Below are 16,704 nucleotides of genomic sequence, written 5' to 3' on the forward strand. Positions count from 1 at the left end.
ACCAGCGGCTGTTCTGTGTGTGTCTTTCTCTCCTTGTCTGGCACTGCGGGCATTTATGGATGGAGACTTGGGTTTTAGGCCCGAGACCTAGAGCGTTAGGGGCAGCAGTTGACAGAACCCAGGGATGTTCAGCAGAGAGGATAATCAAGGTTCTTAGTTTTCACGTGAGCAACTATCACCACCCTTCACCTGGGAGGCCACTGAGGTGCAGGAAACTCAGACACCTGCCTGATGCCACACAGCAGGCTCGCTCTCCCTCAGGCCACCTGGTGTTTGCACTCTGTGGAGATCACTCCCAACTGCACCGCCTACAGCAAAGAGTCCCTAAGAGGCCATGTTCCTAGACTCTAGAGTCAGCCGGCCTGAGTGGGAGGACCAGTCCAGCCTGCTCTGGTCTGTGTGATTCCAGGAGACTTACTTCACTCTCTGGGCCTCCGCTCCCTCATGTGTTCAGTAAGGGAGGTAAATATTACACCTGTGGAAAATTACAGTTAATCAGAAGTCCAGCCAAAGTCAGAGGCCATCATTTTCCTAATTCAAAATTGGATGTCTTGGAAGCTCAGCTCCCTGGTGGTGGGCACAGGTTCTACCTTGGTTAGTTGGAGGAACCTGAGGTAAAGATTAAATCTGGAGCAAGTGACAAGTCTAGGCATCAGCATCCTGCCAGATGCCCAGTGGGCAGTGCAGACGGACAGCAGTGCAGATGGACGGCAGTGCAGACCGACGGCAGTGCAGACGGACGGCAGTGCAGACCGACGGCAGTGCAGATGGACGGCAGTGCAGACCAACGGCAGTGCAGACCAACGGACGGCAGTGCAGACCGACGGCAGTGCAGACCGACGGCAGTGCAGACGGACGGCGGTGCAGACGGACGGCGGTGCAGACGGACGGCGGTGCAGACGGACAGCGGTGCAGACGGACGGCAGTGCAGACCGATGGCAGTGCAGACCGACGGGCAGCAGTGCAGACGGACAGCAGTGCAGACGGACGGCAGTGCAGACGGACGGCAGTGCAGACGGACGGCAGTGCAGACCGACGGCAGTGCAGACCGACGGCAGTGCAGACCGACTGCAGTGCAGACCGATGGCAGTGCAGACCGACGGCAGTGCAGACCGACAACAGCAGCATCCTCAGGAGCAGCTCCCAGGTATGGCGTCAGCTGTGGGTCTGCCTAAGCCACCTATGTTTTCTACCCACTATCCAGCCAGATCTCTCGGGCTGCTCTTCTGAGACTGGACACAATCCAGGCTCCTTCCAGAAACCCCCTTCTGCCTCCATCAGCCATATTGTTTTCTTTTAGAGACAAGTGCAGTCTGGAGCTGCTAGTGAGGGAATAGGCGGGACCTCAACCCACATCTATTGGCCTGAAGATACCAATGTTCCTGTCACATGGTGCATAGTATCCCCTGGGCCTGGAAAGAATGAAATGGAAAGAAACCAATATTCTCTGCATAGCAGAACAAGTCAGCCTTCCTTATATGAGCTTCTCATGGTACCTGCTTGGAGACAAGACTAAGTAAAAGAAACAAGGAATAATACATACACAGGTCCCAGAAGCTCTGTCTGTGCTTAGTACCACCACACTCTCCAGCCCCACCTGACCCAAGGCAGCTCCTGTCCCCAGTTCAGCATCTCGGACTCACCCTTATATTACTTCCAGACACCACCCTCTCTTGCTCCTCTGCCACACAGACAGCAGGGTCTGGCGAGTTAATATCTAACGTTACTCCATATTGGCCCCATCTGTCGTTCTCTCCCTGGTCTTGAGGGCCTAGCTTGGTGCCTTTTGCCTCATCTATGGGCTGCAAGGGGCTGATCTTACTGAAAGGCCTTGATCTCTGATGACGTTCCTCTCAAGGGTCAGACTTACCTATCCCGTCCTGCAGAACAGGTGGAGAAGGAGCCTAAGAGTGTACGCAGAAAGGGTGGGGCAACTCCCTTGACCTTTGTCGGGGGGTGCTGGAGTGCCTGAGAGTCCAGCTGGTCCTAATAGTCCGGGTGTTCCCACCACCTGCACAGTTAGTGGATTATAAGAGCTCTGGAAGGGCTCCAGCCTGGCTCTGGGCAAGACCTGCCTAAGGGGCTTCTGCTGTTCTCGACCAAAGCCAGCCTTGGGGTACAGAAAATGAACGCAGGCTTGTTAGATCCATTGCCTTCTGTTTGGTTGCCTCTCTCCCTGGGGCAAGTCTGGAGGATGCCAGGCCAGACACCGTGCAAGGGGTGACTGCAGAACAAAGAGCTCCAGAGAAGGTCCAGGGACTAGATATGAACAGCAGGGCTAGGGAGCTGGCACAGTCTTCACCCTGGCCGGGGTGTGACCGACAGGACCAAGGTGGGTAAGACAGAGGATGGCTCTGTGTGGGCTAGAGTGCCATGCCCAGGTGAAGTTGGTCATCAGAGGAAAGGACTTGGACCTCCAAAGTCTTGCTGGAGTATGTATGGCCTGGCTCCCTGCAGCAGGCGGCATCAGGGATCCCATCCCCATTCAACCAGGAAGGTGAAGAGAGCATCTGGAGGTCCCCACAGAACCCCTACTGAGGCTAGGCCAGCACAGCAGAGGTGAAGCCCCTGGCCATCTCCTGTCTCACTCACCCTACAATGCCCAGGGTCACCGCCATTACCAGAATGAAAGGAAGCCAGGCATATTAAAGCCCACTCCTGGGCCAGCAAGCTCTCCAGGTCCCCCACAGGAGGGCACTTAGCTACCACCTACTGGTTCCTGAGGGACTTAGCTGCTGCCACCTGGCCTGGGGACCTCAGCTCTGCTTTACAGACCAGTGACTGGTACTGAAGATAGCCTCTTAACCCGAGGATCTTAGAACAGCAAGGGGACCAGACACCGGAGGTCCCCTGCCTCCAGCCCTGGAAAACACGTCATGGATAAAAGAGGGAAAGCTACATTTAAAGCCTCCTCCCTTCTTTTCCCACCCCTCATACAAAACGGATTTCTAAACATTTTCTCCTAAGAGGTATCTTAAGTCACATCACATCATAGAATAACTTCCTGAAAGAGGGAGGGGCTTATCCTAGCAGATTCATATCTCATATACTATATGACCTTTAGGCCTGTCACAAGACTTGTAATAAGGAAAGTATAAAATGATGGGGACATGTGAAATCTCTATCTGGAGAAGCAGCTTACAGAGGCCTCTGGAGAGTGCCATCCCTTCCCAGGGGGGATGAAGGAGGCAAGGGCTGTAATTGGGCTTTTCGTATTTCCATCCTGTGCAGCTCGTCTCTTCCAGGGCTCACGAGGATAGGGGCCATGAGTGAGGTTAGAAGGGTGGGCCTGGCCCCTTCTGCATTCAACAGCTGGAAGCCGATCAGACTTGGGGGTGGGGCACCAGCTCATGGTTCTTTCATTCTCCACACAGCAAGTCTATGTCACATTGTCCATGTCACTCCCTTTGCCAGAACACAGGGAAAGGAAGCCAGACATACCAGATCCCAGTCCTGGTCCAGGAAACCCTCCTCCAAGTCACCACAAGAAGGCATCCGTCTGCCTAGCTGTGTTTAAGCAGCAGTTGAGTTAGTAGACAAGTACTTTTAACACTGATTCCTGGCTTGCTGCTCTCTCTTTTAGCTTCTTTCAGGCCGGCTCTGGGGAGGCTTTCCCCAGGACACCCACCCAAGCTCATGGCAGGGCCTGTCACCAAGGGGTGCCACCATGTCTGTGCTCTGGGCCCTTCACCTACATACGTTTTTCTAATCATATACAGTCATTTGCATTTAGGACCCTTGACATAAAGATCCAGGAATCTGCAACAAGTTCAGAATTAGGACCTGGCATCATAGTGATTTTAATTGTTTCCAAGATAACAGTAAAAAGAAAACCTCGATGATGGTCTAAATTCAGCACTATAAGCGCTCCGGATATGAGTTGTTGGTAATTGTCTAGTAAGTTGATCTGAATTCAGCATGGCCTTCTTCAGCCTCATTTTCAAATTCTTTTTTTAAATTCTGGGCAGTGCTGGAGACTGAACCTGTGTCTCACACATGCTAGGCAAGCACCCTACTACTGAGTCATAATCCCTGGCCCCTGAGGACTTCTTAGAAGCCTTAGTTTTTCCAAGAATTATTTTTATTTTTATTTATAGATGTAGAAGTGGTTGTGCCACATGTATGCGGGCACCCCTGAGGCCACAAGAGGGCACCAGATTCCCTGCAGCTGGAGTTCAGGGCAGTTGTGGCACTCGGCATTGGTGGGGTAACCCACTTTGGGTCCGCTGGAAGATCAGCAAGCACTGTTAACCACTGAGTCATCCCTACACCCCTAGAAGCAGTAACTGAACTGTGTATAGAAGGCGGCTGCCTGGTCTGTTCAGGCTACTATAACAAAATGCCATAGACTGGGTGGCTTATAGACAACAGGAATTTATTGTTCACAGTTCTGGACAGTAAAAGAGGGACAGGTATCAGTGGACGGAATGCCTTATGTGAGGACCACCTCCTACTTCAGAGGTGGTTGTTTTTAGCCATGTCTTCAGAAAGAAAACGGGGAGCTGGCACTTCAGAATCTTCAAATGAATTTTGAGGAATGAAAATATCCAGGCTATTTTTTTTTTTTATGAAAGAGATAACTCAGGAAGTCACGGTTTAAAGTGGCCTCTCCAGGAGGAACAAGTGACGTGAGAGAGGAAGACAGGAGAGGGGAGTTGACTTCCAGAGGAAGCCTGACAGCCCAGCATGCTTATTCTGAGGAACTGTGTCACTAACAAATTCTAAGTCATGGACGCCCAAACATCTTTGAGCTTGTAAATCTGAAGGGCTGCCACACAGCTGTGCCGGCATCAGATCCGAGCATCATCTGCACCTCATGACAGAAGCATCCCCTTTCAGAGAGATGGCATAGAAATCACAGGTCAATCCACTGCGCCGGAAATAAGCGTGAACCTGCTTTTGACAGATGCCACCTCCTGCTCTCCTTGCCAACTCAAGAGTTGTCAGGAGCAAGGCCAGAGTCAGGCAGATCCTTCATTTGGTAACTTGTAATTTCTTTCAGCAGATAGGTGTTGAGTGCCTACTGTATGCCTGCTTTGTTCCAGACGATGGGAATACAGCAGGAACAAACAGCAGAGCCTGCTTTCACTCCAGTGATGAGTGCTCCAGTGACCAGGACAAATCTCTACACTGCCTAGTGTACAGGATGGAGAAAGGTGCTCAAGAGAAGAGTGGTGTGTGTGTGTGTGTGTGTGTGTGTGTGTGTGTGTGTGTGTGTGAGTGAGTGTGTGTGAGTGTGCATGGGTGTCTGTGTGTGTGAGTGTGCATGGGTGTCTGTGTCTGTGTGTGTCTGTGTGTGAGTGTGCATGTGTGTCTGTGTCTGTGTGTGTGAGTGTGCATGTGTGTCTGTGTCTGTGTGTGTCTGTGTGTGTGAGTGTGCATGTGTGTCTGTGTGTGTGTCTGTGTGTGTGAGTGTGCATGGGTGTCTGTGTCTGTGTGTGTCTGTGTGTGTGAGTGTGCATGTGTGTCTGTGTGTGTGTGTCTGTGTGTGTGAGTGTGCATGGGTGTCTGTGTCTGTGTGTGTGAGTGTGCATGGGTGTGTGTCTGTGTGTGTGAGTGTGCATGTGTGTCTGTGTGTGTGAGTGTGCATGGGTGTGTGTCTGTGTTTGTGTGTGTGTCTGTGTGTGTATGCATGTGTGTGTCTGTGTGTGTATGCATGTGTCTGTGTCTGTATGTGTGTGCATGTGTATGTGTGTGCGAATCTGCGCACAAGTAGCAAGGTTAAGTTGAAATGGACATGAGGAGACTAGGCCGGCCTCTAAGTTCCAATTCTTGAGTCATGCAGTATGCTCCGTGACCATGCTAGCTAAACAGACATGCAGCAGGCTGGAAGAGACATTAGCTCAGATCTGAGGGTCACTGGATTTTGTTCTTCCATCAATACTCTGGAGTAGTGGCCTTGGGAAAGTCAGTAACCTTCTCAAGTTGAAATTCTTCTGCAGTAGTATGAGAATTCACTGCCTATGTCCTCCAGTGTTGGAGGGGGGGGATGACCAGAGGTAAAGTGCCTGCTGGGGACCTCATTCTTAGTTCCCTCCAGTTGTTCTTTCCTGCCCAGCTCAGGATCACAAGGAAGGATGGCACCTGGGAGTCATGCAGAATGAATGATGCATGTCTGTTTTCCTCTTCTCCCATATTCACAGTGCAAAGACCCGGAGAACAGGAGGGTTGATTGCTGCCCCCACTCTGTCATTAGGGTTTCAGCCAGGCCGCTTTTCCACTTAGTCCCTTCAGGACCGGATGTAGGTTGTCCCAGAGAAGGTTAGGCTTGTGACCCAGGCGGAGGCCGGGAATCTAACTGAGCATTTCGGCTGCCATCTCTGCTCCCAGCTTCACTGTGTCCAGAGTATTGACCCAGCAGGAAAAGGACATAGATTTGAATGCAGCCTGAGCTATGTCTACCAAGCCAAGCTCATCCTCAGCCTTGCTGCAGACTCATGGCAGAGAAACCCAGTACTTGTTCACCCCTGAGATTTCACAAATATTGTAGCTGACTAGCTCAAGCAGTGACTATGAACTTGATATGCTTAGTGCTCACATTCTACCAGGAAAATGAGCTGGCCACTTACCACACACCTTCCTCAAGACTGATGGCATTCATTAACCACAATTTTAAAATGAGAAAACTGAGGGTCAGCAAGTTAAAGGAACATGTCCAAGGTTGTGGCTCTTAGGTAAGAGAGCCCACCTTGAATGCAGGCTTCCTTACCAGCAAAGCCAACATCTTGTGCTCACATGCTTCCATGCAGGGCACTAGGAACAGAGCCAGGAACAGCCCCGTTCCCAGGGTCATGGGTCCCCTTATCCCATGAGCGAAGCTCACCATTTTAATGCATGAATTTCCAGGAAAACACATCACAGGGGCTAGGACATGACAAATTATAACTGAGCTGTTCATCTCTGGGAAGCAAAGGGAACAACCTTGAAGACACCTGAGACAACCTTGTCAACAAAGGCCAGGAATCACTTGTGCCTCACCACTGAGCACCAGACACGATGGCCATCGGCTTTTTCCTTAGTCACCTACTAACTGTGTGAGGTCATATGCCTGGAAAGATGGTGGCGCTCCCGGAAGTACTCATGGCAAATGGGGCAAGTGAGGACTTCCTCTCTCCGTTTCTTAGAATGTGGATCAGGGCCTACGTGCTCCCTTTTGTGATGGGACCGCATGTGGAAGACCAGGTCAGCCGTCAGACGAAAGGCAAGGTTGCACTTTGCACACCAGTTCTGGGTGGACAAGCCCGGGGAGGAGAGTGTGGGTGGCAAGAGAGCCCGAGAGGCTGTGGCAGAAGGTGGGGAGGATGTGGGTACTTGCACCTGGGTGTGATCCAGCCACGGTGTGGGAGCCCCCTGGAAAGCATTGCAGAGCAGAATGTTCTGTGACAACGTGTGTAATCTCCAGAAATCACCCATGACCTTGAAAGTTGACAGCTGAGCCCAACAAGGGATGTCCACAGTGGTGATGAGTCCTGATAGCTCCCATGGGCCCTCTGCATTTCCACTAGCCAGAAACATGTGGGAGCGCCTGTGTTTCTCTGCTGGGCGCTTGGCCGGCTTGCTGAAAGCACTTCTCTGCTCACTCCGGCCTGCACCCGGCCATACTGACCACACTGTGCCATCAACTGAGGCTCTGGGGAGATCCAAGAGTGGCTGCTGAGTGCCGAGCTGGCCTTCTGGGTTCTCTGGCTCCCTCTTCTGGGCCTGAATATCCCCTGGCCTCTCCTGGAGACATGGCAGCTCTTTGCATGCCTTACAGGCCAGAGGCCTGTCCAGTTGAGGCTTGTTCAATGCTGTCGACAGACTCAGTTCAGAACAGGTCACATCTTGGCCACCCTTACCTGCAGCAGCTCCAGAGTCCAGGTTTGTCTTCCTGAGCAGCCCTGACTGGACCTGCTCGGGCGCCACGAGCCTCCATCTTTTCTCAGCTGAAGGACTCAGAGAAGCCCCTTTGCCCTCAGCCATGTGATCAGCAAGGCCTGACAGGCTAAGCAAGGTGGATGTTCCAGAAGCCATTCATCTAGAGGGCTTTGGAGGTCCAAAGGACCAGTCTCTACCCCCAGGAGGAGCTATGAGACTGCAAAGTCCCCAGTGAAGCCTGGACTGGATGCCTTTGACCACTCTCTGAAGAAAAAGGGAGCAACAGTGAGCAACACTGGTCATTCAGTGTCCCGTGTAGGCTGACACCAGCCAGGCCCACTTTTTCCGGCTTTTCTTCGCTGTCTGTGAAGTGGGAGCAGGATCATCTGAGGAGAAAGAGAGAAAGGATGAGCTCAGATAGTTTAGACTCGAGCAGTAGGTGTCTGCCAGAAAGAGCGCTGGAGCACTGGCAGCAGATGAATGTGCCACGGCCCTGTGCAGGGAAAGGCAGGGAAGCCACAGAAACAGCTACTGTGGTTAACAAACCTAGCTCAGAACCATGGAAGCTGAAGAGGTAAGGAAGGGAGCCCTGCTGTGAGGCAGAAAACAGGAGATCCTGGACACCTGCCCACACGCTGACCCTGCAGTCAAGAAGAAGGTAGCATCAGCTCCTGCTCCAGGAGCTCTGTCCGGCCTTGACTGGTCCAGAGCCTGGGGGAAGCCACAGCATCAGGGGGAGGCATTTGGAAGGTTCATGGATCCATTACTTGGCCCCTGTGGCATGCCTTTCCTTCCCTGTTTCCGGCACTAGCAGCCCCTTTCGCCACATCACAACTCCAGCCTGCTTCCACTTGTGTTGATTCCTCCGGACCAATCTTGGATCCCTTATCCCCGCTTTCCCTACTCCCACCCAAGCCTTGCACGGTCAGGCCGCCTTTCCCTGTGGACCCTAGTCCGGCTGAGACCACCCAGTGGCCACTGCTTAGCTTTATGCACTTTTCCCCCTGCTCCAATCCCTGATAGGGAGTGCTTTTTGTGGAGTCCTTTGGGAGTCAGGGGCTTGATAGACAAGCCAGGGACAGGGGGGAGAAGGGTGGGCGTTTGTTGTGAAGCTTCGGGACTGCTCCATGGAGACCTCCCTTTCCCCTCACCTAGATCTGCCCGTCCTCTGAGTCACAAAAGGAAAGCTGTCGCAGGGTCACAGTGCAAGTGGAAGGGAGCCACAGTGGGTAGCACAGTGGGGCGCAGCAGCCGAGGACTAAAGCCCCAGAGTCCCGAGGAATGCCAGGGCAGGGTCTCATGGACGTTCTTCCCACACTGTGGGAGCTAACCACCAAACACATGCTTAGAAGTGGCTTTTTGCTCCCAATGGAGATTATAACTCAGCACCGTTTCCTTTGAGAGCTGCAGATCTCCCCTCGTGTGCAGATCTGAGGGTCCCTATCAAGCCCATCAAGCAAAGGAACGGCCTCCATCAGCACCCTGCCCTCCCCTGCCTTAGTCATCATATTGTCCAGCTGCAGCTCTAGGGACAGCCTGGGCAGGATGGGTGTCATTTCTACTCTGCTGATGTCTTAGGCCCAGAAGAAAGAGCCTTTGCCACTGTCTACCCCCAGAGGGCACCTAGGTAAGTCATACAGCAAGCAATCAGAAGGAACTATCTGGACCAAAAGGTTCCTAAACCAGCTAAAAGGAAGGGAAGATTATTGCTTCTCGGGACAATAGAGCAAACATCTGATCATTTTTGTACTCACCATCTTCCCAGTCAAGTCTAGTTTCCAGTGTGTTCCTGCTACCAGGGTTCTCCAGCACTACTCAGTCCCTGTCTCTCTCCAGCCCAGGTCTCCAGCCTTCCTTCTGAGGGTGGGACCTACTCTGCCCCACATCCTAATGAACTCCTTCTCTGAGCTGGCCAAAGCTGATGTTTGCTACTTCTATCCAAAGCACCGTGACTGTCTAGAAGTGACAACCCCACCCAACTCTGAGGGCTTGCCTCCAGGACTCTCAGGGAGGATGTCAACACAACACACACTCACATGTGCACACGTGTGAGCAAACACACACACACACACACACACACACACACACACACACACACACACACACGCTACGGCCCGGTGGCACCAGCGGCTCAGAATCATCCCTGCATGGGGGGGGGGGGGGGGGCAGCCACTACCGTACCAGCAGAATATATATAAACAGTGTCACCTGCCAGCTTGCCTTCCCTGACAACTCTAATGTGTTTGCACCCACATTAACAGTTTTGCTTGCTGGTTGGCAGGCTGATTTTAATTCTTGTTGTCAGGTGTGCTGGGCCACTTCGGGTACTGAGAGGGACAGACACGGGGGCTTCTGTAGGCGCAGGGTGGGTGTGGGCTGTGTCTGGCCCTTGCGTCCCCCTGAGGCACAGTCCACTCTCCACCTGGCCTTGTTCCTGTCTAGAGCTTGAGTCTCCCGGCTCGCCACTCACCAGACACACTCACGCTTGACTCGTCCTACACCTCAACCCACTCACTTCCCCTCTACCCATGTCAGCTGTCTACTCGTCCCAAACCATTGGGTATCCGCCGGTGAAGCGGCTCCTGACTGTGCCTGGAGGTGCCGGGGTTTGGCGGGAACAGCACACTATGGGGGAAGCGCGTAGAAGCAATGTCATCGGCTCTCTGAGGGTGGCCGTCAGCACTCCCCTCTCCCCATTGGCCCAGCCATCTGGTTCTAAAACCAGGACACAGAACCTAGCCGTCTCCTTCGCCAGTGCTGGCAGAACCACAGTGCTGACCCGACCAGCAGTCTAGAGTTGTCACCACTGGAAGAACTTACCCTGAGCCAGAGGGACCCAGAAGTGACTAAGCTCCATCCTCACTAGGACTCAGGCTTCTTGGGCAGCTGCATCATCTCGCTGCCTTCCGCCTCCCTGTGCAGGGAGCACACAGCACATGCATCTCCCACCTGCCCCTTTCCTTCAGAAGTTCCCCAGAGAGATTCAACCAGCATCAGCTTTTTGAGGGAGTTAAAATATAGAAGTACCCCAAGTGCAGGAAAGGGGAGCCTCGACTCTGTCTCCTCTGACGAAAGCTTTTGAACAGCTGCTATGGCAAAAAAAAAAAAAAAAAAAAAAAAAAAACAACAGTCCCCTCCTCTGTGTGGTTCTGGGTCCCCAGGTCCCTCATCATACTGTGTGCTGATGGGACAAAATGGATCACCTCAACATCCTTTCTAGACCACAGCTTCAGGGGGGCTGCTTCCAGCATCAGACATCATATTGCCCAGTGTTTTGAGTGCAGAGGCGACAACAGCCACAGGATAACCCTGGGCAAAGCAGCCAGCCCCTCAAAGCCCCAGGTTTCTACTATGAAATGGGCTAAAAACATCCCCACAGTTCAGCCCTGATCTCCCAGATGTAACTAATTGGATAAATTGCTCCTCTCTTTCTCAATCAAAAAATAGCAGGTCTGTTTGAATCCCCACCAGTGAGTTTCTATTCCATGAGCTCACACAGATGCACATACACAGTCACACAGGCACATTCGCACACACAAACACACTTTACACACACACAAACACACAAATACACATATACTTTCACACAAACACACACTAATACACATATGCTCCCACAAACATGTTCATACACATTTATACGAACACTCCCACAATACACTAAAACACACAAGTTCTGTCTCTTCTCTAATCGCAGATACTTCTCGAGAGTCAGCTGGATCCAGATAATGTTATACCCAAGGATGTTCAAGAACCTGCCTCAAAATTCCCTGATCTCACTGCACTCACTTCCAGCTCTGCAGAGGCCCCATGATGCCCCTTCATGGTCCAGGCAGCATTGTCCAACCAGGGACAGCTCATCCCAGGAACCAGAACTTACAGTGACATGCAAGAAGATGTGACCACCCTCTTCTCAGGGACATGCAGGGCAGAAAGCTGGTCACCAGGATGCTTCATTATATAAAAAGTAAAGTGGTGATAATCTTCTGTTTAAGTATGTATAGACAAACAACTCTGTGCATTTGATTTCACTTAATTTTCACAAAACCTATGTAGTGCATTGTGTTTCTCAACCCAACATTTATTGCCAACCTATCCCCATGTCATTTTGCTCAACTCCACAGGGCAGCATTTGACACCATGGTGAATCTGGAGAATGCCAGCTATTGAATTAGATAGCCTATCCAACCATATGCCCTATCAAAGCCATCAGCCCAATCCTTAATAAGGCGGGGGAGAAAAGGGGAAATGAATAAATGATAATGAGGAGAAAGAGAAAGGAGAAATGGAGCAGACAAAAGCAAACTAATAACTAAGCAGAGGACAGTACAAAGAAGAGTATGTATATATGTGTGACTTATGTGTGTGTGCTTATAGGAGAGTGTACAAGTACTAGAGTGTGCATTTGTCTGTATGTGTCTTTGTATATGGTTGTGTGCATGTGTATGTGTACATGTGGAATCATGGCCTGAGACTACCTCTGGCTCTTAAATCAGCATTGCTTGGGGTTAATCGATCAGGCAAGTGCATGGGATTTCCTATAAGGCCCATCTCAGGTCCTACTCCCACGTCTATCCTCCATGAAAACTGCCAGATGGAAGCCTCTCAAGATGGAATGTAGTGTGAGGCTGCTATGGCTTGCTCCTACAGAAACGCTGCTGCCTCTGTGCACTCTGTAGGGACTCACAGCCCTCCCTTTAAACACCAGCATCTTTCCCAGGGCCAAAGTTAGGCTTCCAGGTCTCATCCCGCTGCATCTACATCCCTCATCCCTGGGCCCCCCAGATGGCCACCACAGATGTGGGAGCTCCTCTCCAAGCCACTCCACATCCCAAACACAGAGTTCTGTGGGTCAGAAGCCGACCAATCACACAGCACACAGCACTTTTTCCTTCTCACCTGCACCCCCACCACCCTGTGTGCCTGTGGACTCACCCCCTGTGCAGCTGTTTTCTGGGCAAACTGGAACTGCCCCTTCCCCTTTCTCCTCCCACAGACACCAGCTGCCCTAGGCAGTGATGGATCTGTGCAGTCCTTGTTCCTTGCTCTGGTCCCCACATGAAAAGACTCTTTGTTGTTCTGGGCTGTCCTCAATGGCCTCAGTTCATCCTGGGCTCTCCATCCTGACTCTCTTTGTGGGTCCTTGTCACTCCATCATTGTATGTGTTCCACTAAAAGGCTTTTCTTATCATCCTTGGCTCTTTTCACCACAAGGCACCCCTCTGAATTGCACAAACGTGGTTCAGAACTACTCCATGTTCTTCTATCTGAAAAAAAAAAAAATAGAAGAAATTCCAAGACCCTCCCACCATCCTCAGAGACCTCAGATCATGTGATGATCCTATCATCCGGAGTGCTTTCTGACACCAGGATCCTCCAATCAACAAGATAGACATCTTACCATGGCCCCTCTTCCCTGCCATAGCAGATACTTCTCCCTGTAGCTCCTGTCAGGGTACTGCTGTTGATCAACACAGCAAGTGCTACATTCGGAGAGATCAATCTATTTCTAGTCTTGTTATTCCTGCTTGAATACAAACTATAGACTCATCATTCCAATGTCTAAGAGGCTCTGGTTACATTCTCCCATTCACCCTTGCTGTTCCAGTGAATGGAGCCCCACATTCACATCATAAAGGTCAAGTGTATGGGTTCTAGGGACCGAAGACCTGGATTCCATCATTCTTTGCCATTATCCACACTAGTACCTCTATTTTCCTATCTGTAAAAGGGAGCATTTGGGTACTTCATCTCACTGTATTGTCCTAAAGATTGGTTAGATCAGCATGTCTAAAGTGCCAAGGAACCTGGCTCAGCACTCAGTTTGAAGACAAACTGTTGTCATGCTTATCACAAAGGGACAGTCACCTCATGGCCAACTTTCCATGACTTGTGAACTCAAAGAACAAGCACGCAGTGGTGCTAAATGAATAATCAAGTAGCCAGGTCATTTCTTTCCTTTTTTTCCTGTATACAGACAATAAGATCTTATTAAACAAATGGATGCCACAGAGTTCTGAAGTTCTCTTAACACTGTATCAATTCCTGTGGATCTGAGTTGCAGTTCAGAATCAAGTTCTGCTCCATGACACCATAATACCTGCTAGATTGTATCCTGTATTTGCTTTTCTTCTCAGTTAAAACAAAACAAGGCATAAAACACTCCCAGTGTATCTAGTCTTTTCGCATCCCTAGTCTCTGAAGTTTTCCCAGACCCTTTTGGAAGATTCCAGAATATAATCATGCATTAACACCTTCTGTATAAGAATGATAACCACTTGAGTTTTTCTGTGGGGAATGTTCATATTTCTAGGCATCTCCTAGTTCTGGAATATTAGAAACATTGGAAACATAAAAGCTTTCCAGGCTTTCGTAGAGAAGCAGAGCTTTTAAGAGGGTGTCCTAACCAGTTCCTAGAGGTTTCATGTCCAGCTAAAGCTCCAGTCTTCTAGACCAAAGCTGTTTGAATGCAAGCAAAGCCGGTTCCCAGGACTACAGTAAGGCTACAGTTAGTACTAACCCAGCTTGGCCATGTGGACCCACATAAAGGTAGATGACATATCCTCACCCTTCCATCCCCAGGAATTTTCAGAAACAGAGCCAATGAACTCAGAGGGCAAAAACAGTGCTTCATAGGGGCTCTACTAGGTGAATTCAGGGTTAGCTATGGCCAAAGATGGCCAGGACACTAGAGCAAGAAGCCATGATCCAATAAGCATCATTAACCAGCCAATAAGTAGTGTTATCTGGGATGATATTTCTGCTAGAACCTGTGGGGTTGAATTGGCCCCAAGGACTCAGATTCCAAGACATAGCTTGCATTGCAATTTCAGCCTAGCCACTCACTAGGCGCATAACCCAGGACAACCACTCAGGATGTTAATCACATTATAAATAAAACTGGAATAGTGATTTTTAGTTCAGGGTGCTTCTAATTGGACTAAACAGGGGTGTGTGTAACATCTCAATAAAGGAAGCTCTTGTTCTTGGTACTATCAGAAAGGAAGAGCAGGTGCCCCACCCTAGCCAGGGTTTCACCTCCAGGGCAGCATTTACAGGATAAAGTACCTGGCTTATCTACCAGACTGTTCAACAGAGACCCTTTTATACTCAAGCAGTAGCATCATCTAAAGAGAGAAGGGCTGTGACATTTTTATAAAGATACAGACTGTGTAATGAAGGCGAATAAAATTTAAAACATTGAAACTCAAGACTTTGCTTCGTATACTTTTTTAGCGGCTTATCTGTTTTAAATATGAGCCACCAGCTCCTGGATTTCTGAAGAAGAAATCTGCCAAACAAAACTGCCATGCAATTCTAAATCAGCTGAGAAGCATCCCTTTGAGCAGCGCCATTACCGGTTCTGACTCACTGGAGCCAGTGTTTGGATGACTCACAGGACAATTGAGCTCTCCGGTGCAGAGCACAGTCTCCAAACCCCAGCTCCCAGCACATGCGTATTAACCGTTCAGAATTCCTTACTAAAGCATTGCAAACTCTTCAACTAACCACACCGCAACCCTCATTGACCAGATGCTACTTCTGCTCACTTATTGACAAGCTTCCTTTTCTGCATCCGTGACAAGTTAAGCTGGCGGAATTATCATTAAAGGCACAATAAACTACAAGGTCAATTTAAATTGTTCCAAAGAAGACAAGGCTGCAAACTTTAATTGATGATTAACATCTTCGAAAACAAGCAAGTTAGTGTGTGTTTTGTATGTGCTTTTAAATATAAAGACAGATCATAAATATCACTAAACATGAAATTGTGTCTTTGTCAAGACTAAATCTTTAACAAAGCAATAAACATCAGTAGACCTGCTGTACCTGGTTCCCTAACAATTTAAGCAGGCTGGCTTTCCTAGATTTCTTCTCTTTAGAATGTATCTAAGGTAATCTTTGAGGGTAACATGAAATATTTGTTCTTCAACCTCATGTAGACAAAAACATACCCAGCCCTGAGCTCCCATTGTCTTCCTACAATCCAGCCTGGAACACCACCCCCTCTGTGCCCCAGAACCTGACAGCACAGCTTGCCCAGAATGCACGCATGGTTGGAGCTGTCCCCTAAATGCTATTCCAAGGATCGGCTTTCTTGGTGTGCTGTCTGTACCTATTAGAGAAGAAAATGATGTCAAGACAGGGACGCAGCATCTCATCAAAACCAGGTATTTTCTTTCTGTTCACCCGGAAAACTCGGACATTTATGTATTTTTCCACAACAGGCATTGAGTTACATTTCCAGATCTTTGTAAATATTTGTTGGAGAACACATCTGGGATCGATCTGGTCATGGTTCTTACCATGGCACTCAGCACAAGCCCTGTTGAGAATAATAGAGTATAGGGATCACACACACACACACACACACACACACACACACACACACACACGTAGACAGACACACAAGTCAGTCTAGGAGAAAAACCAGACAGAATTGTATGCAAAAAAGAAGTGGGAGCAGCGAGAAAAAAAGAGGAGGAAGAGAAGATTAAAAAAAAAAAAAAGGAAAGAAAACGGGAGTGCAAGAAGGAATCGCCATTAAAGATGATCCCTACAAGAAAAAGAAAGTGAGAGGAGAGAGGCTTGGGAAGAGACAAGAGGATGGGCCCCCAGAGAGTGGACTGGACTGGAGAAAGATGTAGGAGCTGGCCACAGGGGGGAGGGAAATCCCGCCCTCAGAGCTAAGGCAGACTTGAGAATTCTGCCCGGGAAAAGGCCACAGGAAGGAGAAGCATCTGTCTCCCTCTCCTGCTCGCCAGTCTACCCAGTAGGACCGCGGGGCGCGTCTCACCTGGGCTCTCCGCAGCATCAGCGAGGCCGGCGGGTACCAGCTGCTGGGCG

At 50.0% G+C, this 16,704-nt stretch overlaps 1 protein-coding gene across 2 annotated transcripts; it reads right to left on the reverse strand.

Annotated features, from left to right (window-relative positions):
- Positions 1-4,359: 4,359 nt before the first annotated feature.
- On the reverse strand, positions 4,360-16,704 carry Znf488 (zinc finger protein 488). Of its 2 annotated transcripts, none has more exons than XM_042284311.2 (2): positions 16,655-16,704; positions 4,360-8,243 (listed from the first exon to the last, which is right to left on the reverse strand). In XM_042284311.2, exon 2 carries the CDS (start codon positions 8,011-8,013, stop codon positions 7,027-7,029), a length of 987 nt encoding a protein of 328 aa, XP_042140245.1. In that variant the 5' UTR covers positions 8,014-8,243; positions 16,655-16,704; the 3' UTR covers positions 4,360-7,026. The 2 variants fall into 2 exon arrangements, with proteins under 2 accessions (XP_042140245.1, XP_042140244.1); XM_042284310.2 differs by lacking the exon at positions 16,655-16,704 and adding an exon at positions 12,793-13,804.

This window comes from Peromyscus maniculatus, chromosome 9 (genome assembly GCF_049852395.1).
Source record: "Peromyscus maniculatus bairdii isolate BWxNUB_F1_BW_parent chromosome 9, HU_Pman_BW_mat_3.1, whole genome shotgun sequence".
In the NCBI taxonomy this organism is placed as follows: Eukaryota; Metazoa; Chordata; class Mammalia; order Rodentia; family Cricetidae; genus Peromyscus; species Peromyscus maniculatus.